General features: G+C 43.2%; 2 protein-coding genes across 13 annotated transcripts; one reads left to right on the forward strand and one right to left on the reverse strand.

The window, feature by feature from the left end:
- On the reverse strand, window positions 1-2,021 carry HARBI1 (harbinger transposase derived 1). Its single transcript, XM_085062503.1, has 2 exons — window positions 1,352-2,021; window positions 1-801 (listed from the first exon to the last, which is right to left on the reverse strand). Exons 1-2 carry the CDS (start codon window positions 2,019-2,021, stop codon window positions 425-427), a joined length of 1,047 nt encoding a protein of 348 aa, XP_084918629.1. The 3' UTR covers window positions 1-424.
- On the forward strand, window positions 1,993-26,433 carry ATG13 (autophagy related 13). Of its 12 annotated transcripts, none has more exons than XM_085062491.1 (18): window positions 1,993-2,128; window positions 8,497-8,578; window positions 9,417-9,497; window positions 10,156-10,275; window positions 10,732-10,778; window positions 11,340-11,480; window positions 12,473-12,513; window positions 13,057-13,153; window positions 13,486-13,584; window positions 14,319-14,409; window positions 16,694-16,792; window positions 17,964-18,074; window positions 19,183-19,316; window positions 20,485-20,602; window positions 21,330-21,407; window positions 21,712-21,828; window positions 22,295-22,423; window positions 23,404-26,433. In XM_085062491.1, exons 2-18 carry the CDS (start codon window positions 8,510-8,512, stop codon window positions 23,479-23,481), a joined length of 1,650 nt encoding a protein of 549 aa, XP_084918617.1. In that variant the 5' UTR covers window positions 1,993-2,128; window positions 8,497-8,509; the 3' UTR covers window positions 23,482-26,433. The 12 variants fall into 12 exon arrangements, with proteins under 12 accessions (XP_084918617.1, XP_084918615.1, XP_084918616.1 ...); XM_085062489.1 differs by lacking the exon at window positions 1,993-2,128 and adding an exon at window positions 2,924-3,064; XM_085062490.1 differs by lacking the exon at window positions 1,993-2,128 and adding an exon at window positions 3,240-3,336.
- Window positions 26,434-27,173: the final 740 nt, after the last annotated feature.

The raw sequence follows: 27,173 nt of genomic DNA on the forward strand, positions 1-27,173 counted from the left end.
TTCATAGTAGACAGGAGCTCATGTGGAGGTTTATTTTGTGCGAAATACTTTTTAAAAATCAATCATAAGTGTTTTGAGTTACACAGTGGCATAGAATTGTTGCTTTCTAAAACAGTGCAAGATTTACAGATTTTTCATCATTATAAAAGGCAATTTCCCAGTTTTCCTACTGATGTCACATTAGTCATTGCACTATATGTCAAGTGAAAGGGGAGTCTCTAAGCATCATGACAGAAAAAATTTAACTATTAAATTGGCTCTCTGGAGAGATTGAGAGAAGTTCAGAAATTTGCCTGAAATGAAGAGAATAAAATTTCTTCTTGTCTCTGCTTAAGTCTTTACAGGCTTTAAGAAGAGGAAGGGGTATATTTGCTCTGGACAACATCCCAGACGAACTGTTAGAAGCCTTGGCTCTGTCACAACATTAGCTAAAGTGAGTAAGTAAAAGCTCCTGACGAACACGACAGGCTTCCGAGTCCACTGATTCCATTTGCTCGTACTCTTCTTCTGGTTGTTCCATGTGTCCTGTGGCTGGGGAAGACCACACATCCAGTCCATGTTCCAGGGAGATGTTATGAAGCACACAGCAGGCCAGAATGATGTGGCTGGACTTCTCTGGAGAATACTGCAGGGTGCCTTTGGAGCCATCGAGGCAGCGGAAGCGTGACCGAATGGTTCTGAACGTGCGCTCAATGACGTTGAGAGTGGCGGAATGGGCCATGTTGTAGCGATACTCCGCAGGCGTCTCGGGGATGTGCAGAGGGGTCATCAGCCATGTCCGCAGCAAGAAGGAGCTGTCACCTGTTAGCAGTGCAAAGGTTACACACCCACAGTTAGCCACAGATTTCAGCTTGGTTTTCTGGTACAGCAGATATATAACAACTTCTTCCTCTGGCTAAAAGAGAAGTCAGGAAAGAAGCAACTCTGGTTTACAAACGTGACAAAGGCATTCAGTTTCACACAAGAAAACCCTGGAAGATTTTCTACAGGAAAGTTTTAAGAGGATTGATTTACTGCATAAAACAGGGAAAAACAGCTGGACTAGGACAGTACCTGGAAGGAAAAATTGTTTAATTTAGCATGGAAAGGTGTAGGATACTGAAAGACAGCTATTAACAGAATGAATGTAGATTAATACATACAATACTCAGACTGTATAAAACACAGATTGGAAGTTACTGTTCTAAGCTTCCAAGACAAGGGTTGTCCAAACTGAATCATAAATCTTAAAGCAATTTGCAGGAAAGCAATCGAAAATAAACACATCACTTGTGCCCAGAGGTTCCGACTCAGTAAGGAGACAATATATAATAGACTTTCTACTGAAAACAAGGATAAAAAATTGACTTACCAAGTAGCCAGCCATCTTTATGTAGCTCATTTTCAAACTGGCTTGTGAGGGCTGCCTGCTCTAACACCGTGCAGTCAGGCAGGCTGCCTGGCCAGTGTGTTTCTGCGCTAAGGAGAACTCCTCTGGAATCACACACCATCAGGCAGTTCAGGGAATGGAGACCCTTTCGGTTCACATACGACAAGTCCTCAGCATTTGGTGCTTTGATTGCCACGTGGGTGCAGTCAACCACCCCCAGCACGCCCGGCATTCCTGCCAGCCCATAAAAGTCATCCTTCAGGGTCTGTACAGTAGCTTCATCCTCAGGAAAGTGAATGAACTGTGAGGCTCTTTCCACCAGTGCCTCGGTTACATTGGCAACACAGCGGCTCATCGAGGCTTGGCTAATGCCAATAGCATCCCCCATGCGAGTCTGGAAGGAGCCAGAGGTATAGAAACCCAACGCGGCAAGTATCTGCGTTTCTGGACTGATGGCCCTGGAGCGCTGCGTAGGGCGTGAGAGAGTGGCTCCCAGGAGATCCACCAGGTAGTAAATGAACTGTCGGGGAAAGCCGTACGTGGATACTAGATACTCATCCGTGACATCCTCCAGCTTGAAGCGATCCAAAGTCCTGTGTCCGCGGCCGTAGAGCAAGAGGTCGCAGTCAAGAACCGCGATAGGTACGGCCATGGCTGACGGCCAGGGGCTTCCCTGGGGCTCCTCTCTGAGGGGGCTTTACCAGAGGCTTCACCTGCATAGAGCATAAAGGGGAAGGATACTCAGAACAGTTGTTACCGGTGAGCTTTTCAGACTCCGTTACCATTTTCCTTTTAGTCTCATCATCCAGCAAATCCTTTTACTTCCTTTTATGTGCTTTTAAATACACGGGTAGCATTTGGGCTCCCCGCGGAGCCGACACCTCTGCCTGGCGCCGACAGGAGTTTACCTGCCGTGGCGGGGAGGGAGCTGGAGCCGTCCCCAGTCACCGCCGCCGGGGCACGGCGGACACGATCCGCGGGCAGCCCGGCGGGTGCTCTCGCAGCCGGCGGGCGTTGCCCTTGCCTGGCGCCCCGGAGCCCATGGGCCGCCCGACCCTCGCCAGACTCGGCCGAGCCCTTACCGGCCCCGCGGCCGCTCCCAGGCGGTCCCCGCCGGCCCAGCCCCGCATTCGCCGCGGTAGATTCACCACAGGCAGAGGCTACCGGCGGGAGCGGCGCCGGGCGCTGCCCCGCTTTTCTCGGCCTCGGCGACCTCCAGCCCCGCCGGTCCGCCGGCTCAGCTCCCCGAGGGCCGGCGGGGAGCGGCAGCCCCCTGTGGAAAGTGCCGCGGCGGACAGCCAGGCACCTCCCTTCTCCCCTCCCTTCCTCCTTCCTTCCTCCACCCCCCCGCCCGCAGCGGATGAAAACAAACAGCGGCGATGGCGACGGCGATGGCGGTGGCGCGGCGGAGCCCGCAGCTCTGAGGCCAGCGGCAGCCCCGGCCCGGCCCCCGCCGCCGGCCGCGCACCCCCGCCGGCGCTGACACTCGCGGCGAGACCCCCGGGCCGGGAACGAGGAGGAGGAGGCGCGCCGGCCGGAACTCCGGGGCGGCCTCGGGGCTTGGAGGCGGCCGTCGCGGTCCCGGGGCCGCGGGGCTCCCCCCGTGCCCGGTCGGGGCGCGGAGGAGGCGGCGGGGCAGAGCGGGCCCCGCGCGGGATGAGCCGCCGCGCCGCCAGCACTGCCGGCCCCGCGCAGGTACCGCGGGCCCGCGGGGGAGGGCTGGGGGCTCCTTCGAGGGGAGGGGGCCGCGGCGTGAGTCTTAAGCTTCTGGCTACGGTTTTGTCTTCGTTTTACTTTGCTTCGCTGCTCGCAGGGGTCGGTTCCCCACAGCCGCGTGTCGGCTGCGATTCGTTTTCCTAACGACTGGTGGCTGTCAGTGAAGCCTGGGAAAGACGTGGCCCGGTGTAATCTCAGCAAGTGGTCTTTTAAAATCAAAATGCTTCAGGGCCTGTTGGATATAGTAGAACGTGAGGTCCCACGCTCCATTGTATGGTTTTCCTGTGACGTGCGAGTTTGCTGTATGCTAAGAACAGAGGTTTACAAGTGGTCGTATTTTTCTTTGCTGTTTGAGCTGCGGCTCTTAGGGCACAGTCAGAGTCATTGTGGATTCGTTGGCAGCAGAGAACCTTCCATGTCAGTGAACAGGTAGAAAAGGGACTCTTGGACTAAGCGTACAAACTGCTCATTTACAGATCCCAAAAGAGGTGTGACTAGGCACATACCAAGGGGGAAAAACATGGCAAATTACTGCCTTAGCTGAAAATTAGTTGGCTGTGCAAACAAAGTTTAGAGCATCTCCAAATTATTGCAGGAGTGGCCTTACCTGGAGGACCCCTCCTTCTCTTGGCAAGAAATAAGTCTTTCAGATGAGCCAGACTATATGTAGATGTCTAGAAGGATCATACAGATCACTTCATTTTGCTTAAATGGTATTGTATCATTTTAACATTTCTGAACATGTGTTCATACAAAAGTTGAGAGGTGATTATGTTCATTGTTATAGTACAGGGCATACAGAAGCAGATTCTGGTTTAGTCTGTATACTTTGGCTTGACAAACAGAGAGGATGGACCTTTGAACTGATACCATTTTTAGACCTTAGGGAAGTACAGAATGTAACTGCTGGTCAACAGGAATTACTTAATTTCGTTTCTAAGTCAGTGGATCTGGCAGTGCTGGCTTTAGTAGCGTATTTACTAAGCTGCAGAATCATTTACTGATTATGAAGTAAATCTGTTTCCTGATCAGGAGAAAAAATTACCTCTTTATATGCTCAGTCAAAACCTGAGCATATAATGGCTTACAGAGCCTTTGATTACATCAGAATGTTTATGATATGTGAAACAGTTTCTGTGCTAAAATTTAATCTTCTCTTAAAAAAAAAAATCCATAAATTTTAAAGAGAGTGTCACACCTTAGAACCGTTCGCTACTTGTCCCTAGGTTTCTGACTAACCTACTAAGAAGGCAAAATGGAGATTAATTTTAAGTAATTGTAGGATACTGGAGTTTGACTTGTAGGCCCAGTCTTGAAACAGAGCACTGTGTTTATGAAGATCTTTTTATAGTTGCTTATTAGTGCACTCAAAATACCTGCTTGCAGTGAAGCTTCTTGGTCATTGAAGGGGAGATGTGTTCTAGGCACTCTGTTAAAAGCTTCAAAAACTTCCATGTGCTTCTCATTTACTGCATGATTCAGTGAGGCTTTTCTGAGCTTTTCATAGGACATCCTTGGAGATTTGGTCCTGTATTAGCAAAGAAGTTCTGGAAGAGTGGTATGGGCAAGGAGCGCGATCTGGGGGGCACAATCAGGTAACTGGGAACAAACATTTGGGATGAGAGCTGTCCACAGCCCTCTCCTTACAGCAACACCCCCTCTGATTTCTTCCCTCTTGTCTTTTTAATTTCACTCTGGAATAAGAACCATGAGTAACTATTTTGCATTGGTGAATATCTGTTTGAAAGGAAAGCAAGGTGACTTTAAGTTGTAGCAGCCATGGCTCAGAAGGAGATGTAGGAGATGATGGAAGCAGTCTGTATATGCTTCCCCCAGCAGCAGTTATAATGCCTGGTTTGTGTCAGGTGCTTCTGCTCCTTTCCTGTTTACGTAAGTGTCGGAGAGATGTACTCGTTAAACTGCCACGTATGGAACACGTACTGTAATGCCGGTGTTCCCAGGTGTTCCCAGGTGTTCCCAGGTGTTCCCAGGCGTTCCCAGGTGTTCCGTGCACCTGTTGTGTGCTGGCTTACAGGTGTGTGCCAGCAGCAGGGCTGCTCTCGGCTTGCAGTACAGCGTGCAGGGCGCTCTAGTTCCTCTGGGCTCTGCCGAGGCTTGAAGGGGAGGGCTCTTGCAGTTCCTTGCATCATGCAAACAGCGCCATCACCTTATGCTGATGTGTCCTTCTCCTCACAGAAGGAGGGTATAAATAGCAGTAGAGTATATAAGGCACAATGCTTAGATGTTAAACTGTTGGATGAAATCTGCCTCAGCCTTATGAGAAGGGATAAGGATTTATTCAAAGGAACCACATGTGGCAGTTCTCCTTTGACCATCCTGTTTCTGATGTTCCTTTTCACAGCAAAGTGAAGACAAAGGCATATAAATAAAAGCAATAGTATAAAAATGTGTGTTGCAGGAAGAGGGAGACAAAGCAACAAGCCACATGGACAAGATGCTTGTTGCATCATATGCTGACGAATATATCAGTTTACTTATGGGATTACCTGGTTGAGGGGAAATCAATAATGTGTATTTTTCTAACCTAGACCAAAGGTTATTTCCTTCTAGTTGTTATTCAGTGTAAAATGGGCCAGTGCTTTCCTTGAGTTAAGCATATGCCTGTGCAATAGCACTTAACAAGGATCTGTGCTGACATTGTGATCTGCAGGACGTGAGAAGTTGAGTGAGTTTGGTAGAACTAAGTTTAAAGAATTTCCTTCCTGTTCAGGTCAGCTGTGGCAGCTAACCTGAGAGTACCAAAGAATTTTTGTAAATAAAAAGTTTGCTGTATTTGTAGCTTCCGTCTCAACTCTTTATCAAGACTGAGTCTAAAGGAGAACACTGTTCTGAGCCTTAGCAGGTCTCAGGGAGTCACCAGAGGCCCTTCCACAAAAATGAGGAGACGATGGTTGTCAGATGAGAGCCCTTAGACATTTCAGGAGCTGAGTTCCAAAGTCCCAGTTTCCCCATGACATTACTTTTTTCCAGGAAACGTTGCCTGATACTTTCTGCTCTACTTTGGGCTCTGGTGGGTCAACTGATGCTGGCATTTGGAGCTTGAGAGCTAGCAGTATGACTCTCCAAATGTTTAGTGAATGATACAGGTAGTTTGAGATCTTGCAGGAAGAAACCTATTTCTGCTGCAGCAGGACAGAACCATGAGGCTGTCATTTTTTGAACCCTCTGGTGGCTGTTTCTCTCCTCCAGAGATATTTGGGTATCTGGTCATTAAAACTAATTTTTGTACTGCACATAAGAGCCATGCTGGTGATCATCTTTGTTTCCTTTCATAACAGACCAGTGAGCCTAATACCTTCCATTAGTTCCCAAGTGTCTTGAAACAGTTGATGACAGAATTTTTTTCCAGCCTCATAAGGGTAATGTGTGTGTTTTATTTGACAGCTCTCCCACAATATCAGGATATATACTTCCTTGCATCTTTCTCCAGGGGTCATATCTCACTTCTAATATTAAAAGCTATTATGACTTTTTTCTGGTATGGTTTGGGTTTTTTTTTAGTACTTAAGTATCAGCATTCTCTTTGCTGAGAAAAATGTATTTTTAATGCAGTGTTTTATTGCCAGGTTTGTCAAAGGTCTCAGATCTCCTCCTTACAGTGTTTTACTTGATTATGTCAAAAGAATAATAACAGGTTGTTCTTGCCTGAGATTTTGTTTGTTTGGGAGGAAGTGGTGTTTTTTTCTTTTTTGTAGTGGTACGTGTCTGTGCTAAAGGGTTGGTTTTTTTTTTTTTTATTTAGGGTGCTGCATCAATTAACCATCTAGCACTTTAAATGCTGACTTCCTTTTGCAGTCCCTGCAGTGGAAGAGGTCTGTAATCTCAGTCTAGTGGAGGTAAACACAAGGAAAGCAAGAATAACACTTTTGATGAGGAGGTTAAAATATCCAAAGATAATTTGATAATGCATCTGATGTTGAATCACTTGTGATGTTAGTTCTCAATTTAAATTATAATTTGTACTGAGAACAGTACAGCACAAGGAGATGTGGTATGAATGTAGCCTAGGAACTTTCAACTATATTATATGTCCAGCTTTCTTTTTATAGAGTCATTCAGAAAGTAGCACTGTTCTCCATAAAATGCTCTGTAAATTGCAGTACTCTTATCTCACAGCCCTTTTTTATTGATGCTCCTAAGGCATTAGGACTTTACTGTCATTAAGTGAGGGTTTTTTTTAAAAGTACTGCATGTCATGGCCATTAAAGATTCTATATTTTCTGAGTGAACAGGGGTATTGGCCCTTTTGCCCTGCACACTTTAATTGTATAAATAGCATACCTTGCAGTAAGTTCAGTCTTCACTTAACAATTGAGCACTGAGTACCCCTGTGCACATCAGCTGCCCATGGTCCCTGACCTCAGCTCGCTGACATTCCTGTGAGGAGCAGCACGTTCCATAAATACAGCGTGTCTGGCAAGCTGCTTCAGGCTGATTAGCTGGCTCAAAACTGCAACAGGAATTAAGAGTGAATTAATACTTTGAAGGCTTATGAGCAAAAAGTGCAATGAATGCTGCTAATTAAGGCATTCCTCCCCATGGTCTCTATATGATTATTAACTTACATGTGAAGAAACAGAGGCAGAGGAATTGTGATTTGTCCCAGGCCATGTGACATAACAGTGGCAGAAATCGGATTAGTGCCTTGCCCTGCCCTGCTTCAGATGCTGTGCAAGTTCATTGTGTTCCTAGAAACAATTGTATTTTGAAAACAAGGCAATGTGAAAGCTAAGTATTTATTATCAGAGCTTTCAAGAGAAGTGTGCAGAAGATTTTGGTCTCTTTCTTGGTAAAATTGAGTCTTTCCAGTTGGTTGTAGGTAAATTTGCAGCTGTATCGTTTTACTGCAGGTACTGTTTGTTGAAAGTAAAGAAGCAGTGTAGCCTGTTCAGCAATGGTTTATTATATAGATTTCTGCTGAAATACCACTGAAATACTGTTTTAAGAATTTCAGGCTGAAGAAAACAATTTGGCATGGTTTTGACCAGTACTGATAGCTGAAGATACATTATTTTTTGAAGCAGAGACCTCCATGTCTGATGGTTAGCTTGGCATAGAATCCAGTCAGTGTGGTGTTGGGGTGTTCTGGGTTGGCTCTTTATGTTTTGCTTTTTTTAATTAAGCTAGCAAAATTGTAGAACTTCTACTGAGTTTTAATTGTGAGCCCTCTTTGCTTTTTAATTTTTTTTGATCTTTGCACTGAGCAGATAAACTATCAATGCGCATTTATACTTCACACTCACGTCCCAAAGGTTTTAGCATGTTAGGATTTTGACAGATACTTTGTGCTTATAATTTCTTTTGAGGTGGCCTCTAATGGCAAAAATATTTTGAAATCTAAACAGAAAGCTGAAGGAAGACTTCATTCCCAGACCTGTGCTATATTTCAGATTGCCATATGCAATGGACACTGATCTCAGTTCCCAGGACAGGAAGGACCTGGACAAGTTCATCAAATTTTTTGCTTTAAAGGTAATTTTTCTCCTTTGGACAAATGCCTCTTCTTCCTTGTTAAAAAAAATCTCAAAAAACAAACAACATACTTTGTGTGGCTAGAGTAACAAGATGGGGGTATGGGTTTGGATTTTTTGTTTTGCTGAAGAACGAAGCAAGAAAAGCTGATGTCAAATTCAGGAGATTCCTGAGAGCAACTAGAAAAACATCTTTTCCTCTTTTTTCTACCCTCAAATCTTCTTCCATCCTCCAGAAGCATTCTGCTTTAGAATCAATTGTAGGCACTTCACACATATGTCAGCTTTGGTTTCTAGCAGCACATCTAACCATCCAGCTGTTGCATAGTTTATTCTGCTGGACTCCTCCATCAGCCTATCTAAATTTTTATATTGCATCCGAAAACAATAATACGATCGTGTTCTTTTGAATTATGTTGATACATTATTATAAAATTTGGCCTCACTTGGTACATAGACGCAAGTAGATACTCTAGCAGTGGCTTTCGTATAAATGTACAGATTCACTTAACTTCAGTTTAGTTGTCCAGACTCAGGATATTTTTGAAAATTTTTCGGTATTACTGAAAACTGCAAATCCTGATTGCAAAATTGACTTAGTCACTTAATGTTGTTACAGAGAAAGGTCAGCCTAAAATTATTTTCTCTCTGAAATACTTTTGCCTGTTAAATGTAATGATTTAAATTGGTTAGACTGAAGATCAGTGTAGTAAACTACTTTTCTACATCCTGGTCAGTCCTTTCATTTTTTTCACTTGGAGCTTGTGTAGCTCAGGCTCTGAATTGAGGGCTGTTCTGAGCCCAGAACATTATTGTGTATCTTCTTCTTTCTGTTCCAGACAGTACAAGTAATTGTCCAGGCCCGACTTGGAGAGAAAATCTGTACCCGATCATCATCCTCCCCAACAGGTTCTGACTGGGTAAAGTCATCTTTTTTAAAGCAGCTCCATAACTCTGTGTGTGCGTGTATGTGTGTGTGTGTGTGTGTGTGTGTGTGTGTTGAGAACACCACATGATTGTCTTGTGCAGACAATAATAATTATTCATAGAATAGCTACTATATTTAGTTATGTTCATTGGTGATGTGGGGATTTTTTTGGTGGTTGTTGTTCGCATGCAGCAAATGACTCTGGACTCTTACAGGCTGATTAAGGGAAAGAGAAATGATGCCTCTTAGCAACTCCTGCCAGATAAGGCACATTTCCAAGTTCTGCTTGGGGATGGGGTGGTGAGTTCTTTTCTGTTAGAAGTTTGCTACTCTGCAATTCAGGACTTTTTAGTAATGGAATTTATTAAAATTGAAAAGGCTCAAAATACTCTGTGGGTGAAGACAGAACTGAAGTGAGGGAAAAAGGAGCATATTTTTTATAGCAGGAACAAGAAGAGCATTTGAATTAGCAGCCAAGGGAATCTCTGTGAATATGAAAAGCCTGAACCCAGCTGGGAATTTTCTGTTTCATAAATATTTCAGTGGACACTGACCTAGTATGTTATATATGGGTCTGTGAGCCTGTCTGAAGTGTACCATTAGTTTTTCAAAGAAAATTTAAAAATGGAACCATCTCTTTGATTCTGCAGTTCAATTTGGCAATCAAAGATATACCAGAGGTCACTCATGAAGCAAAGAAAGCCCTGGCAGGACAGCTTCCCGCTGTTGGACGGTCTATGTGTGTGGAGATTTCTCTCAAAACCTCAGAGGTGAGAACTGAGTCAAAACAGATGCCCTTTTTTTTTGTTTGTGGGTTTTTTTACTTGAATCTTAAGTCAACTACCAGAGTTCCTGTCCTTTAGTCCAAGACAATGTGATAATACCTAAATTTTAGTAAGTTAGGGGGTATGCCAATGAAAAGAAATGTATTGCTTAACAGAAGCAATTCACTGCAAACATCTGAGGCCAAACACACAAACGACAGAGCAGAAAAATTTAGTTTCTTAAACCATGAAAAACTTGGGCATTCTGAGGAAGGTATTCCCTCAGGTGATAAAATTGTGTAGTGAGACTTCCAGTGCACCTTTTCCTATCATTGCATCACAAGAAAGTGGGAGCCAGGAGACAAATAATTGAGAGGTGTGGCCATTGCTGATCACTAATGAGATTTGAAAAGGTCTGTGTTCTGAAATGAGCCTTTGTTTGACATCTTTTCTCTGATCCAGGGGGACTCCATGGAGCTGGAAATTTGGTGTCTAGAAATGAATGAAAAGTAAGTGCATTGTTCACACATTCTTTGTGTTTGTAGTTTTTAGCTGATGAAATGGGTAAATGTGGTTAATCCTTGATGATCAATGAGCACATATTGGCTGTGTGGCCAGGGACACTTCAGAGGGAACTCCCCTCTTTGTCTGGAGCAGCAGTCAAACTGTTTAATACCAGTGTCAGGAAAGTAAACTAGTAATTTAATTCCTTCTTCATTCTTCCATTACAACTAGTATAGTTTCCTCAGATACAAGAATTCATATTCTCACTAATGACAAATGTTTTTAGTATTCAAAAGATGTCTCTGTTTAGTAGAAGGCTGCATGGCATTTTTCAGCAAATTCTTCTACAGCAGCTGACTAGGTTGAAGCAGGACTCTTAGCTGGTGAGTCAGTACAGGTAGCCACTCTGGGGCTTTATTTTATCATTTTGGCAATAAAAATAAACAACTGTCCCAGACTAATTTTAATTTAAAATAAAATAAACAAAACAAACAAAAAAAAAAACCCCAAACCCAGCCAACTTAGTTGTGAACAAAATACTAATTTCTTTCCTTTGTGTTCTCTAGGTGTGACAAAGAAATCAAAGTTTCATACACTGTATACAACAGGCTGTCTCTACTGCTGAAGTCTTTGCTTGCTATAACCAGGGTAACTCCAGCCTACAGACTCTCAAGGAAACAAGGCCATGAATATGTAATATTGTACAGGTAAAGTAGAAACTTCCCATTTGAAGTGCAAACAGCAGATACTCTAGACTTGCACAGTGTAGCTGCAAATGTGGTTAAAATGGGATGAGTAATAATAAAATTATTTGGATAGAACTATTACTGTGATCAGCGACGGAAGAAAACTTTGGTCTATCACCTTATAGCCTTCACTTGAGGCATTGAAAGAAAAGCTAAGCACAGGCTGTGAAGTGTTTGCCTACCATGTTGGGAAAAGTTAAAAAAAATCTATATGCAAATCCCTGGTTAAATTGCTTACTAGCATCCAGTTGTTTGCTGTCTGGCCTATATTTGATAAATGCCTCTCTACATTGTACATAATTGCAATGTATACTTTTGCAGACAGATTCAGACTCTCTCCTGTTATTCCATTTTAAAGATGCATCCTTGGCTCCACTTCCTATAGTTCTTGCAGTTTACTCATCCAAATATTGGGTTCAGCTCTGTTTAGCCTGTGAGTCTCATTGGCTTGTGGTTCATAGTTATTATCTTCCAGACCTTGTTTTTGGCTGTGAGAAAAGTCTTTGACATGTTTGTATAGCTAATTTATATGATTGTAAATCTCAGGTTTGTTGTCATTTGCACAGCTAAGAACTTGAAAAGCAATTCCAGTAATTTTTTCATTTTTGTGTGCATTGGTGACTTGGGATGTACTTAAGAGCAGGTCTCTTTACAGCACAGCTAATCTGAATTGTAGACTTACCACAGAGGCTTAAAAAACTTAAAGGGAAATTTCTGATTGGACTAATGTTTTCTTTTCCTACTTCTTTTTACATGACATGTCTTCCTCTGAAGTAGGTGTAAGGTTTTTTGAGATGGGCATTCCAGCCATTTATTTTGGGCTCTTTTTCCTGAAGAGGAAAAGTAGTTCCAGTCTTTCAACTCACAAAATTAAATAAGGAATAAAGATATGTATAGCATTATGTCCCAGCTGGACCTAATAGTTTTTCTTTTTCCTTTTCCTTTTCCTTCAGGATATATTTTGGTGAAGTGCAACTGAGTGGCCTGGGAGAAGGTATGATGAGGCAACACACAAACTAGAGCAGTACTGTGTTTCATTCTGGCTAGCCTTTTATTACTATTCCCAAGCACCATAAGGAAAATTAGTCTGAGGCTTACTTGTGCTCTTTATCTAGATCTGCCAGTGAAGCTTTATGTCACAAGGTGACAAAGACAATGGTGGTACTTTGACAAAGTCTAGGGTGATTGCCATTTTTTACTCTAGTGGCCCAGAACTGAAATAAGAATGTTGAATTATGTTGATATGGGGCAGGACTAGTAAAAGAGATCATGATCTACTGAGGAACAAGAAGCACTTCAGAACAATATTTTAGCCAAAGACAGGAAGCACCTTCAGAAGTCTTGCAGGTGAAGCCTGCAAGAAGTTAGCAAGGCAACCTAATGCTGCTGTTTTGTTATGGGTTCTATGTGTGTTTTTGGAGTTCAGATTGCAAGAGTTAATGGAAACACTATAGAAAGAAGATAATATAACCTCAGAATAAAAAACTATGGCACATAAATAATCAGTGAAACTAATAATTATTCCTTAACTTTACAGGTTTCCAGACAGTCCGTGTTGGGACAGTGGGAACCCCAGTGGGTACCATCACTTTGTCTTGTGCCTACAGAATCAACCTTGCTTTCATGTCAACCAGGTGAGAAAATGTGATCATGCCAGAACTGTTTTACAATAACTTACTGTTCTGAGCCCCCAAATCTTTCCCTTCTGCTTATCCTTTCCTGCTGAGGTTCTCTTCCACGAAGAACGCTCTCTCTCACGCTTAAGCCTTGCAGCAAGGGGAGTATTTGGGTAGCCCTGAGCCAGGCTCTAGAACTCCAAATTGGTCATGCATGCCTGGAGTCACAGGGCTAAATTGTAAAGGTGCTCTGGTCCCATTAATAGACACAAGGGTTTTCTGTGAGGGCACCATGAATTGGGAAGAGTAGAGAGAAAAAGCCAATAACACCATTGCTTGTTGCCTTGCAGGCAGTTTGAGAGGACCCCTCCTATCATGGGGATTATAATTGATCACTTTGTGGACCGTCCCTATCCCAGCTCTTCACCCATGCATCCCTGCAATTACAGGTGAGGAAATACTGAGTTGAAGTCATGGGCTATGGTAAAGGCATCAATTATGCCCAAATACAGAGCCTTTTCCACTATTTGTTGACTGCATGGGAAGGGACAGCAGAGAATTAGTGTCAGTCATATTGCCATAGTTGACCATGTGAGGAAGGGTGACATTTTTATCTTCACATTGAGAAGACTGAGTGCAGCAAGCCCCAGTATTTTCCCAAATTCTTCACAGAAGCACTTGGACACAAAAGATGTTTAATCTTGGCTGCCTTCAGGAATTTGAAAGTGTAATGGTTAATCCTGACGCAGAACTCCATGTCCAGATGCGTGCACCCCTGGACATTTCCACTAGGGGAAGATCAGTTTATTTTCTCTTTGGAGATGAGAGGTTTGTGTTCTCTAAAATGAGTGTGAGGGCATTCAAACTGGGACCAGTGGTGTTGTTTGACAATGGTTGTATAAACAGTACAGCCATTAGCACTAGCTAGTATAACAAAAGCATTAGTTAGAAACACCTCTGTTATTTTATGTGGGGTAGAAGATAAACACCTGAGGAAAACTGATGTTTTCCCACTTCATTTCCCTCAATTCTGCCAAGTAGATGAGAGCCCTTCATAATTCTCCTTTCAACTACACCCAAATACTCTCAACCTCCCTGCAGTGTTTGTCCTAGTATGCTTTACTATTTGTTTGTTTTAAGGAATATTTCCAGTTAGAAAACTTGTCTTTTCTTGCTGCTTTAGAGCTGTTGAGGACAATGGTGCAGTATACCCCTCAGTAGAAGATTCCCAAGAAGTGTGTACCACATCTTTTTCCACCTCTCCTCCATCTCAGGTAAGAGAAACCAGGCTCCTTGTACTTCTAGACAGAACAATTGCTGTTAGGATACTGTCCATATTCCTTCATCAGCCATTGTGAAAACAGGAAGCCTCCTGTTGCTAATTAAAATTTAATGTGTGGGTTATTTATGTTGTTGCATTCTTGAGTCAAATCTATTGAAATTAGATACCAATTTCTACAAAATTTCAGGGGACTAGGAAGTCTGAATTACTGAGAATGATTAAAAGAGCCTGTTGTAGCTGGGCTGAGGTGTGCTTGAAGAGGATAGTAGTGCACTTACACATTCACATACCAATACTGCAAGAGGAGGAATTCAAGACATTGTTGCCAGACAGCCTAAGTAGGGGTAACAGACTGACACTGAGAAAGAAACACTGAAATACCAGGAAAAGACAGAAAAAAGAAGACCAAAGCTGCTGGAAAAAGACAGAAAAAAGACCAAAGCTGCCCCATCTAAAATAAGTTGGGGCAGCAGGAATAAATATCAGCAAAAAAATTGCCCATGCAAGCATCATCTAAGTTTCAATTTTAAAATAAATTGAGAATGGTTTCCTTTTGAATATCAAAACTCAGAAACTCCCAAGTTCTTTCACTGTCATGTGTATCTGATTCCAGAGTTCCGTATTTTGAAGACTTGGCCAGAGTTGCAGTTGGCTCTACTGACCTTTAAAGACAATGTAAAGAGTCTAAATCTCTTTTGCTGTCAGTGTTAAACACAGAATGAAGTGTAATTGGAATGCTGTTCCAAACTGAAAGAATTTGCCATGGGTCTTCCTGATGCTTCAGTGGAATTAGCATGCTTGGTTTAGCAGAATGTATTCTGCTGGATGCATGAGCTAGAAATGAGCTTCTCTTAGGGAGCATTTTTGTGCCCAAGTGATTTCAGGTGACAGGGCATCAGGCAGTGTTGAACTAATTAGCCACCACTCACGGTAAGTCTGATGGAATAAAGCTTTTCTTATTCTGCAATACACAGTTCAGGAAATGAGTTTGTGGCTGAGTTGTGTCCTGTGTTTTCGTAAAGTGGGATAAATACAAAAGATTTCATGAGGAAAATTCCACTGGCTTGCTTGTGCCAGTGTTACTTAACAGTAGTAGCGTATGTAACTACATTGAAGTTTACATTTCGCCAGGGGTCATGAAGTTTTACTGTCATTGAGGGGGACAAGCTTTATGAAACCACTTGAACTTAGAGGATTAAGTAAGAGCCTACAATCTTGCTTTTTCAGTGGCTCATAGTTGCCATATGTCGTGCTGTTCTTTGTAAAGCAACTGCCAGTCTTTGTTACCACAGTTAAAATTGTAAGGCTGTCTTGGCAGGGTGGTCTTCAAATAAAAAGGGAAAAAAAAAAGTTAATTTTTTTTCTCCAGCTTTCTAAATGTCCTGTCTAGCTTAATCACTAGGAAAATACTAGGAACTGTGTGATTTTATGGACACATCATTCAAATCTCTACCTGCCTTTGCAGTAAAAGTGAGGCCTAACCTGTGTCATACAAGGAAATAGTTTTAATCTCCTCTGTGAGCTTGCAAAGTTTGTCTATGTATGTGTGTTGTGAAGTAGCCCAAATTTCAGGAGAGTCTGGCCATGAGTAATACTCAGAAATGAAGCTGAAGCTTTCCTCAAAGTGACAACCATTGGTAGGAAAATGACTGGGAGGAGGTATGGGACTGAGCCAGGTTTGGATTGCCCTTTTTGCATTAGCACCCTATGTGAGACTGTTTACTTCTGGAGCTTTGCTCCTGTTGATGGAGTTCTGTTCACATCAGTGTATTTGAATTGCACTGTAGTCTGGATCCCCTTTATTCTAAGGATGCAGCAAAGACCTGCCAAGATAGGATCCCTCAGAAAGCTGGAGAGCTGTTGAAATACAAGTAATTTGTAAATTAACAAAAAAAAAACCAAAACAACTTGACTTCTTCTGGCATCTGCTTAGCCTTCTTGCTAATTGGCTGGTACCAAATATAATTAACTGCGGAACAGTCTCTGGCAGTTACTTTCTGTCAGGGTTCACTGGAGTCTGAAATATCACTGGGTTCAGTAGTTCACTCAGATTGGAAAACAGTCAATTCTTTACAAAATGAATGTGCTTCTGGCAATACTGAGACTTCTACTGTCTGTGTAGGTGTGGCTGCTGCAGCCAAAACCTCTTCACTAGCATTCAGTTCATCCAACTCTTCATAATTCCTCTCTGAAGTCCTTCTCTCTCTCTTTCTCTCTCTCCTCTCTTACTCTCTCTCTTTTCCTTGTTTCCTCTGTTTGTCTGTGTCTGTGCACAGTGTGTTTTTACTGTCACAAAGGCACATTTTCAGACCCCTCCTCCTGTGGTGACGGACACCTTGAAGGTCCCAGTGATGGGACTGGCCTTTTCACATCAAGTGAGTTGTCAATAGAATATGCTCTACATGGCCAGAATACTCAGAATCCCTGAGTTCTGGCATGACAAAACAAATACATGAAAGTACAAATTTGACAGTGTGGAATGTTTGTTGTGCGTGAGAAAGACTGGTGGATCCACAATGGGCCAGGCACTTGACTGAGACTGGCTTCTTAAATGCCTTTGCAGATTAAGGTCTCCCAAAGACAGGACAAACACCCTAAAAACACAACAGCTGTCAAGGATTGTTAGTGAAAGACACAAGCGTAGTAAGGCACTATTCTGAGTGTTTGCTGTTAACAGCCACTGTCCCTATAACCTGCACAGTCATTAGTGCTCCACTCAGCTTAACTAGCCCCATGTGAATGAAAGTGCTGTTCCTCATTTTGATCCCTGCAAACATCGTCAGCCGTGGTGCTGCTGGAGCTCACACTGAGCTCTGGAAGAAGTGTTCCTCTTGAGGGCAGGCGAGTCAGGACAGGAAAGTTTTATTTAACTTGAGTGGGTAGATTTCTACCTGGGATGTGTGTTAGGAATGTCTCCTGGGTTTCACTGTTTCCAACACTTAATTCCTAAAGCAATCTCACAAGGGCTATCTTCCCGATTCTCTTTACATTGCACCTTTATGGGACCCTGTATGCTTTCACTGAAGCTATTTGAACAGGTCTGGAAGATCAGCTATTTTAATTTGCAATGGAAATAAGTTCAAGCAGTTGATAATGTAGTTGTTTTGGAATGAAAAAAAAATATTAAATATTAGCTTTTTAGTAAGTTTATAATGACATTCATGCATCTGGCCAGTGTCGGCCCACTACACCAGTATTTGAAACAGGTCTGTAGAGCAGAGCTTCCCTGTGACTTGACATCAGTCATACCTTGCACAGCCTCCTCTTACATGTGTAGGAAGCCAATCTTGTTTTCCTGTTAAGGCTCAGACTTAGTCCCCTGGACTACTATCAAGTAGTCCTCACAGCAGTAAGAATTGTTTAGCACAATAACCATTATTGATTCCAATGAAAATCCAGCATCCTTCTGCCAGCCCGAAATGCTGTGCCTCTGACTTTTCCGATTCCTTCTTCAGTGAGTGGTGATTATTCAGACTGTGGGGCATTCCCCTTCCCTTTCCTCTCTCCTCTCCCTTTGCCCTTCTTGTTTTTTCTCTTCTTTCTTAGCTTTCCAGCTCTCGTCTTTCCTATCAGCCTGCTGCCCTGGGAGTTGGATCAGCTGACATGGGGTATCCTGTACTCTTTGCTGGTGGCTTGAATGCTGCACACCCTCACCAGGTACTTGTAGAGAGTAGAACCAGTGTGGCTGGCATTGCAGCCACTTGTGTCACTTGTACACCCGAGAGAGGCATTGAAACTAATGCATGCATTGGTATCCTGTCAGGAACGAAAAGGGAAGGTAGATACAGAAAAAGCACAACTTCCAGAGGAGCTGGGAATTGGCTCCTCAGCATCCCTGACTTTACCTGGAGTAGGAGTCATGTGGAAAAACTACACCAAGAGAGCAGGCACCAGACCTGTGTGCCTGTACCTGTTTGTCCCTGATTCCAAACTTTCCATGTTTTACAGAGCTGCTGTCCCTGGAGCTGTCCAAGCACAGTTCTGTAGGCTAGACATAGGATACACTAACAGTTCATATTGACATAGTTATATTGGCTCATCAGACAAATAAGCAAAGTTGACAGAAGTCTTTTTCTGCCTCTGGTGTTACACCCAAGTTTTGCTGACACAATGTGAATAGAATAGAATAGAATAGAATAGAATTTCAGTTGGAATGGTCTGAGCATCTAGTCCAACTGCCTGACCAGTTCAGGGCTGGCCAAGTTAAAGCCTGGTATTAAGAGCATTGTCCAAATGCCTCTTAAACGCTGACAGCTTGGGGCATTGGCCACCTCTCTAGGAAGCCTGTTTCAGTGTTTGACCACCCTCTCTGTAAAGAAATGCTTCCTAATGTCCAGTCTAAGCCTCCCCTGGTGCAGCTTCAAACCACTCCCATGCATCCTATCCCTGGATCCCTGGGAGAGATCAGCACTTCCCTCTCCACTTCCCCTTCTCAGGAAATTGTAGGGAACCATGGGGTTGTAGCAAGAGGATATAATTTTTTTCCCTACATTCCTCCCCTTGAAGCAGAGGACCTACAGCCAGAGAACTCTGCAGTGTAAAAGGGGCCTGAAGTGGAGTAAAGTAGGAAGGAAATAAAAAATGAGTTTGTATTGTGGTAATTCACTTCTACATGACATCTCTCTCAGCCTTACAGGGGCTAGAGCCCAGTCATATGCCAAAACCCCCACAACTTATGCCCAGTATGATGGAATCTGCTTTGTATTGCACTGTGATGTTGGTTTGATTTTGAGATCTCTAACTTGACTGTTCCACTCTATCTCAGTTGATTGGTCCAGGCAAAGAAGGGGGAGTTCCCCCAGTTCCTAGCCAGCCAGCACATGGCACTCAAGCTGACCAAGAGAGATTGTGCACCCCTCTAGATGGAGTCCATTACTCAGCAGCTACTCCTTCTAGTAGGTAGGTTGGTTTTAGATGATCCACTGCTTGTGCTAACCCATTTATAAACCTATTAAGATAAAACCTTTTGTTTCCCCCTTTTCTCTGTTTTTTGTGGCATAACTATTATCCCTCAAAACAACTTACAGTTTTCTCAGATTGGGGCTTTTTCAGCCTTTCTCCAAACAATGATCTTGCCCGCCTATTTAAACGTGCTAGTTCATGTAATATCCTTCTGTTATGTCAACTTTATTATCAATTTTATAATTTTTTTCAATCTTTCTGCTGGTTTTGCTGATTGTAAAACAAGATGAATTAAGTTCACAAATGAGTCTTAAACTCTGTAGAGACTTCAAGTGCATTGTTACCAAAGTCAGTTGTATTTACCATAAATCTGTTCACCATTTCAGTAAGAAACTTCAGGCACAAAGTTACTGAAAAGGAAACAATGCAACCTCAAACTGTCCTAAATCAACTCCCTGTCAGCTAATTAAATCCTTCTGGTTTTTCAATCACCATATTTATTTCTTGAGAAATCTCTCTTGAGGTCACATAGTTGTGACTCACAGAGATTTTGGTGTGGAGAAACCAAAACTCAGTTGCATTAGCACTTTCCTATCTAAGTAATCCTCTTTCCATGAGACTAAACCATTTTTTTTGTTTTATAGTTCTGAATACCTGGTAGGAAAAAAGCCAAAACAAACAGGTTGTGGTAGTATCTAATAGCCATGAAGTGAATTAATCATACTGAGAGTGGCTGTGGTGATGTACAGACTGCTGCCTTTATAAACCGAGTGACAGATACAATTGTGGTTCTTGTCCTCACCTTCTGAGAGATCTGTGACTACTGTTTAACTGAAAAAACAGTAGTGATGAACAGGAATTGCCGTGAACACGCACAAGTTAAAGGCCCATTTCCCAGAAGAAATGCCTATTTCAGTTGACAGCAACTTCTCATTCAACTAAATAGTTTTTGTCCAGCTTTAAACAAAAATCTAGTTGCATGAGTGTCCACTCTGGTTTTGTGCTCCCAGCTGAGAAGGAAGGTATGGTACAAGGGCAGAGATTTCTGTTGTCCTTCTTCCAATATTAGGAGTAAGCCAAGAAAAATGAAGGAGTCTCATAAAGAATGTTATTTATCTATACTGTTTGTATCATGAGGCACTAACTATCTATTTTCCTCCCCCAGTGAGGACACAGAAACAGTATCCAATAGCAGTGAAGGAAAGTGTGGCTCCCCCCATGACCTTTTGGAGACCATCTTTATCCGGAAAGTCGGAGCTTTTGTCAACAAACCTGTTAACCAGGTAACGAGCAGTAGATCTTCTCAGAGGGCACCATGATACCCTTTTTCTCCCATCTGTTCATACACAGAAGCACAAAAAGCACCCCAATGCCAGGGCAACCTCAGAGACTGAGAGTGCATATTTCTGCCTGTAGCATTTCCCTACGAGGTTTTGCCAAGACACGTTTTGTTTTTCATAAAATTGTTTTGGGATATGACAGCCATTGAATTTGCTCCACTGTGCCAACACCCTATTGAGAATAGAAGACTTGATACTCTACTTGGGTCTTGCAATGATCTGCCACTACCACATGTCTGTAAACTAGGAAAGCTGGTAGCAAGCCTCCCTTCCTTGAAGGAACATGCAGTAGACCAGTTCATCACTAGAAGCAAGCATTTAAGTTCAGCTAGGGCAGCTTAGAGATCTGCCCAGTTCCTAGGGCTGCACTTCTAGGCCTTTTGGATGAAGGAAGGAGAATTTTTTCAATTTGTAGCAGTTTATTAATCCTTGCCTATATTATAAAGGATATGTGTATAAGCAATCCCATCTCCAGGTATGTATCTGCTTTGGGTCAACTGAGTATCATCTCTGGATTTCATGCCTTTTAAATGAAGTTGTCAGCCTCCTGCCTAACTGCTGACGTGATTTTGGGCCATTTTTAGCTGCCCTGACAAAGACGTTCAATATCCTTTTCTGTGCCAGGTAAGCAGAGCATCTTAGTGAAATTCTGTTTGCTAAATTTCCTCAGGTGACCATGGCCAACTTAGACATTCCTTTTGCCATGTTTGCTCCCAAGAATGTTGAGCTGGAAGATAACGACCCCATGGTAAGACTCTTCCAGAGGTATATGTGCCTTCTCAGCATCCCTTATGCAAACATCCATGCTATCCTCTGCCTTGAGTACACTTTGGTTTTGGAGAAAATAACTAGCTGCTCAGATTTGTTTGGTTTCAAGAAGTCTCCTGTGTTGAATCTTAGGCTATCTAGACATGCAAATAACAGCATGTGTTTGCTGCCCCTGCTCTAGTTAATGTTTATTGTCCAACCTCCTAACTGCCCCCACACTGCCAAAGTACACAGACAGACATGATCATAAGATCAGTACTCACCGTCTTTGATTTCTTGGGCAGGTCAATCCTCCTGAATCCCCAGAAGCTGAATCTCCTCTACAAGGCAGCTTACACTCAGAGGGCTCCAGTGGCAGCAGCACAGGGAACACCCACGATGACTTCGTTATGATCGACTTTGTAAGTGCCCTCATCAGAGCTCTTACACAACACCTGCACTTTAGGTGGGCTTCGCGTGATGGTGTGATGGCAAATGATGTCAGAGTAGTTTTAGGTGGGACTGGAAAAGACACATCATTCACAGTACCACACTAGAGCTTGACAGTGCCAGAACTGCAAAGACTAGTACTGGGAATCAACAGTTACAAATTATATACCATTTCCGTTCTCAACCAACACCTAACACAGAGGGCTTGGCATCCTCTCTCTTAACACCTAAAGGAGCCAGATTCCAAAGAAATGCTCTCGTCCAGTTGCTCAAGTGAGCACAGATATTGGCTGTTCTTCAGTTATTTAATATGCATTACTGCATCAACAGTTGTAATGCCAATATGTTTACTGATAGCAAGTAATGGACTTTACCTGAGATTATAACAAAAGGGAAGCCAGTGTCTCTGGGAATTAACAACAGTATCTTTGATTCTAGAAACCAGCATTTTCAAAAGATGACATTCTTCCAATGGACCTGGGGACATTTTACCGTGAGTTTCAGAACCCCCCTCAACTCAGCAGCCTCTCCATTGACATTGGAGCACAGTCCATGGCAGAGGATTTGGTAAGGAACCCTGAAATTTGTTTGTAGGAATCATATGTACTTTATAATGCTCTCCCTATTCCTAGTTTGAAAAAAGTATCCTCACATAATTGTAGAATAGTTTGGATTGGAAGGAACCTTTAAAGATCACCTAGTCCAACCCTATGCAATGAGCAGGGACATCTTCAACTAAATCAGGTTGCTCAGAGCCCCATCCAACCTGGCCTTGACTGTTTCCATGGATGGGACATCGACCACCTCTCTGGGCAGCGTGTTACAGTTTTTCACCAGCTTCATAACATCTTTTTTGTAGCCCTCCTCTGGACCCACTCTAATAGGCCCCATGTCTTTCCTATACTTTTCAGAAGAGAGACCCTGCCCAAAGCGGGTCCATCACTAATATAGTCCAAATAAATGCAAATTTGTTTGTTGCACACCTGAGCCTCTGAAACTGGTGTATTTGTCTTGAAGCTGAAAGCTGCTGCAGCATGCTTGCTCTAGTTGACATTGAAACCCCTCAAACTAATCCTACCTCTGGGGTGTCACACTTGGTGGCAAACCAGGCCTGATCTGGCAGTCTGAGCAGAGTTGAGGTTCTCGTGTGGCTGGTGAAAGTCATGTCTGGGTGAGTGCTCAGTTAGGCTCTCTGGCTTTGTACCATACTGTGGAGAAAAATTAAACCCAAAGGCTGAGAGCTGCAAATGACTTGATGAAAGCAGTGACGTGAGCAGGTTACTGTGCTGCAGCTAGTGGGGATTGCACAAGGTGAGGCCCCAGTGCTCCTCCTGTTCCTGCAGAACAAACAGACTCTGGGCAGAGTGCCCTTCCCAGGGTCACTTGCTGGATGCTCCCAGAGGGCTCCTGGTTTTGTGCACGTAGAAGGGAGAGCCCAGAGCAGTGGAGAGGGATTGCATGACTCAGAATTTTTATCGTAGCGTGCTTAAACTTCCTTCTGTCTGCTGTGAATGAGCCCTGATCTGCACCTTTCCTTACCCTTGCAGGACTCGTTACCAGAGAAGCTGGCAGTCCATGAGAAAAACGTCAAAGAATTTGATGCTTTTGTGGAAACCTTGCAGTGAAGCTGTTTCCCAGTTTTGCTGCAGTAATTCTCCCTCCTCAAGGCATCCTGGAGATGACATCAACAAATATCTCTATCGCCCCTGCTCTGCCTTTTGTTCACATTGACTAGTTCCTTCCATCAAGCGAGCTTTCTTTGATTGCTCTCTTCAATGACAGATACAGCTCATCTGCTGATTTTCCTCAGCTTTTCCACCATAGTTCTGGACTGCTTTTCCTGCTCACAGTCAGTTTTAAGACTTCAGTAGGGACACAGGAAGTCAAACTCCAGTGTATGGAAACTTTATTCTCAGTCTGTGTTCTGTTATGGAGGGGCTTTGTGAAAAGTTGCCATATGCTTCCTCCAAGGGTCCTATGGTGTAAGTTCCCTAGGTAGAGCTTCTTGCTAACAGACTTTTTCCTACAGTCTCAGATCCTGTTAGAGCATAGAAAGCTTTGGCTTATTTCCAGGGTCCGTGAGTTCAGCAAATTTGACAGTTTGAAGTCCAGGACATCCATTCCGCAGAACGGGGCATTTCATCCTGACTTCAGTGTGCGTCCCTGAAGCCTAGGGAGAGACGTCAGCTTTGGGACCTGCTTAATACAAGTTACCTTTGTTTTCCTGCTTCTAAGGAACTGGGGCTCTACACAGGCACTGTGCAAGGCCCTCTGTTAGGTGGCTGATAAGCAGGAGTGAAACTACAGAAATCCTTTCCACATTTCCTTCCCGAGTGCACTGATACTTGGCCATGCTGAGTTTAACAGTGTTGACTGTTGGCAAGCCTGCACGTAGCAGCTGTGATGATGCTGAATTCATAGTCTCTGCTTCTGAAACATAACTGTAAATACTAGGAATCCTATTTCTTTAGGGTTATGTAACTAGGAGTCTTAGTCCAAGATTTTTTTCCTTTAATCCTTGCAAGCCTTCCTGCTTTATCGTTAATAGATGATCTTAAGAATTAAAAAATATTTATTGCTTTTAAAGAAACCTATTTAAAATATGTTCTGTTTTTATGTAGTAGTGCGGGTCATTCTGTCCTGGATCACTGCAGAGAGTAAGTGTGCCAAGGAACCCTGGCCAGTGAGACTGGTCTCTCTTTGCAGGAAAATATCCAAGATATTTATTTTCTAAGACAGACTTGATGAATATTGTACTCTGTTTTGGGGACTGTGTGTCCATTATATCCAGTCAAGGTTCACTGATAGAATGAAATGCACACATCAGTGGAATGGAGTGGCAGGGACTTGGTAAAAAGCTGTTTTCTGATAGGCATGGATCAATTTGTAGTGTTCTTTGGCTATTCAGACAGCAGCTTCTTTGAAGAAGCACATTTTTTTGGGAAGCTTATGGTACTTTTTAATCAGCTGGCTTTTGAGTAGCTGAAATTTTATTTTTGTAATAATCTGGCCATTGATAGTGTGACTGGCTGGCAGTGCTTATGGGTGATTTGGCTGTTGGGTGTTTTCTGCCTCATGTAAGGATGGGAGGAGAAACAGTGACACTAAACAGCAACTTGGATAAGGGGTTTTCTTGTGCTCTCTCCTCCTCCCATGTGTAAGTAGAGTGAGCAACTGCAAGACCTCTTACTGGCTGAAAACACTTTCTTTCATTTCTTTCTTTGAAGTGGGGTTGTGTAGTACTGAGAAACCATCTTCATTTCCTCAGAGTGGCTGAGTAACCAGCCTTCTGGCTAGTGCAATACGGCAGCTTCTTCAGCTTAGCTGCATTCATAGTTGAAAGAGATTGCCTGCAGGTGATGGGGAACCCCAACTCCACTCTGGAACACTATTTCTGTGCCACTGCTGGAGCAAAGAGACAAGTTCAGAACAGAGCTTATTGCAATGTCAGAGTAATGCAGTGCTTTGAACTTTACCAGCTTTTTTGTTGAGTGATGTGTTTGGTGGGAGGCCATGTAAGCTCTAAAATTCTAGGTAAGAGCTTTACTGAAGGAAAGTTACCCACCAGAACCTTTTTATTTTACTCAACCAATTCAACTTTTTAGGAACCTCACATGGAAATTGCTTTGTGTGTGCAAAGTAAGATGCACAAACATTTAAGAAAGTTTCCAAGATAAAACAGTTTATAAGAGGGCTTAAGTTACACAGGCTGTAACAAATACTTGTTCCCCAGCCAATAGCCACCTTGTTTCACAGGTGAAAAGGGTCTCAGAAGGATGCAGGAGCATAAGGAATAAATGGATCAGCTCCCTCTCACTGGTGCTCAGGAAGTTGGTCTGACACCTTCTAGGAAATAGCTCACAAGACAAGTGGTTGTCACCTTTAGTCTCTGAAGTGGTACTATGGGGGCTGCGGAGTAGAGAGATGAGGCAAAGTGCTCATTCACACCGTATGAATAGAGAGTAGTCGAGGTTAAACTTCATGTAGGCAGCACTCCTGCTGTGCTCTTGTGCTGCCAAGCTGCGGAGCTGGCAAGGACCACTGCCATTCTTGTTAATCCCACCCAGGAGGTCAGTGCTTGTACTTGTGCTCCTTTAGGGATGCAGTTCCTAATGTGGCTACAACTCTCACATCTCATAAGGCAGAATGTCACTGTGGCATGTTTTTTTCTACTTCAAAAGGCTGGAAAATTGCCTATATAAGCTGCTAGTGTTGAGCTGGATGGCCATAGCAATAAGAGATTCTCCAGGGCTGAGTTACCTGCCTCTTCTCTGGACATTCCTCAGTTTCAACACATAGTTGCTACATCTAGGCTCTGAGTTCCCTGACCACTGCACAAATGCTCTGCTTCAGTAAAGACCTAGCTGCTGCTGTGGCCTGCCACAGATTGTGATATGAAGGCTGTTTATTTTAGCAGCTCTCTGCTCGACTCAATATTAAGGACAGTATGTATGTAGCTGCTGATTTACAGATACTTTGGGTGGAGGGGAAGGCTACTCAAGTGTATTGTTTTGCAAAGTCTCCAGTGTACTTCAAGTATTCAAAGACTTTCCAATAAAACTTTTACGTAAGCAACACTCTCTGCTTTTAACTGTGTACCAACAGGTCTGGGACAATCCCAGGCTCATGCCTGGGACAGGAGGGTCAGGAAACAGGAGGGTCAGGGCTCTGTCAATGAATGCAGGACAGAGCAGGTTGCTGCCTCCATCAGAGGGCAAAATGGACTGGTGCATTATAGTTGGAGCAGTCAGTGGGATCTTACTGAGATCAACCAACTGGAAGGATAGCAAGGGACAGACAGAATAGGTACCTGGAGATGGGAGGAACAGTCATACTGTGTTTGACCGTGCTGACCTCACCAGTTAATTGGGAAACTGAATTATCTGGATGTCCCACCTTCACTGAAATATTAACTTGTCCCCAGAGGAAAAAGGTGGGAAAAGGGGGAAAAATATATACCCACAGAATTTGCATTGTACATGGTTGCAATTACACACTTAAAGAAGCCTGGGACTGTTTTGAGCTGACAGCAGACTTAGCAGAGACTAACAGGATATGGAAAGAATTACCAATCTTAACAGCTGTATTCTAGTATTGCTAAAGGTTAGCCCTGTATAACACACAATGCCAGGTAGGATACCAACACCTTTCCTTTAAAGGAAAGACAGATTAGAAAAATCTCTGTACTTATATAACAACTGCTGATTTAAGCTGCAGTGTAAAGGGTGTCTGGTTATTATAAAAAAGACACAGTGGATAAAATGTCAGGAATGGGGGGAAGAAAGAAAAATGACTGTGTGTATTAGAAGTTTCCATG

This window comes from Lichenostomus cassidix, chromosome 5 (assembly GCF_008360975.1).
Source record: "Lichenostomus cassidix isolate B80296 chromosome 5, HeHo_3.0, whole genome shotgun sequence".
NCBI classification, from domain to species: domain Eukaryota; kingdom Metazoa; phylum Chordata; class Aves; order Passeriformes; family Meliphagidae; genus Lichenostomus; species Lichenostomus cassidix.

Excerpts from the sequence above, each read along its gene's own strand:
- HARBI1 (XM_085062503.1), bottom strand. The coding sequence starts at position 2,021 with ATGGCCGTACCTATCGCGGTTCTTGACTGCGACCTCTTGCTCTACGGC. Across the intron at positions 802-1,351 it reads TAAAGATGGCTGGCTACTTG|GTGACAGCTCCTTCTTGCTG; the intron begins GTAAGTCAATTT and ends CACTGCTAACAG.
- ATG13 (XM_085062491.1), top strand. The coding sequence starts at position 8,510 with ATGGACACTGATCTCAGTTCCCAGGACAGGAAGGACCTGGACAAGTTC. Across the intron at positions 10,276-10,731 it reads TTTCTCTCAAAACCTCAGAG|GGGGACTCCATGGAGCTGGA; the intron begins GTGAGAACTGAG and ends TCTCTGATCCAG. Across the intron at positions 22,424-23,403 it reads AGTCCATGGCAGAGGATTTG|GACTCGTTACCAGAGAAGCT; the intron begins GTAAGGAACCCT and ends TTACCCTTGCAG.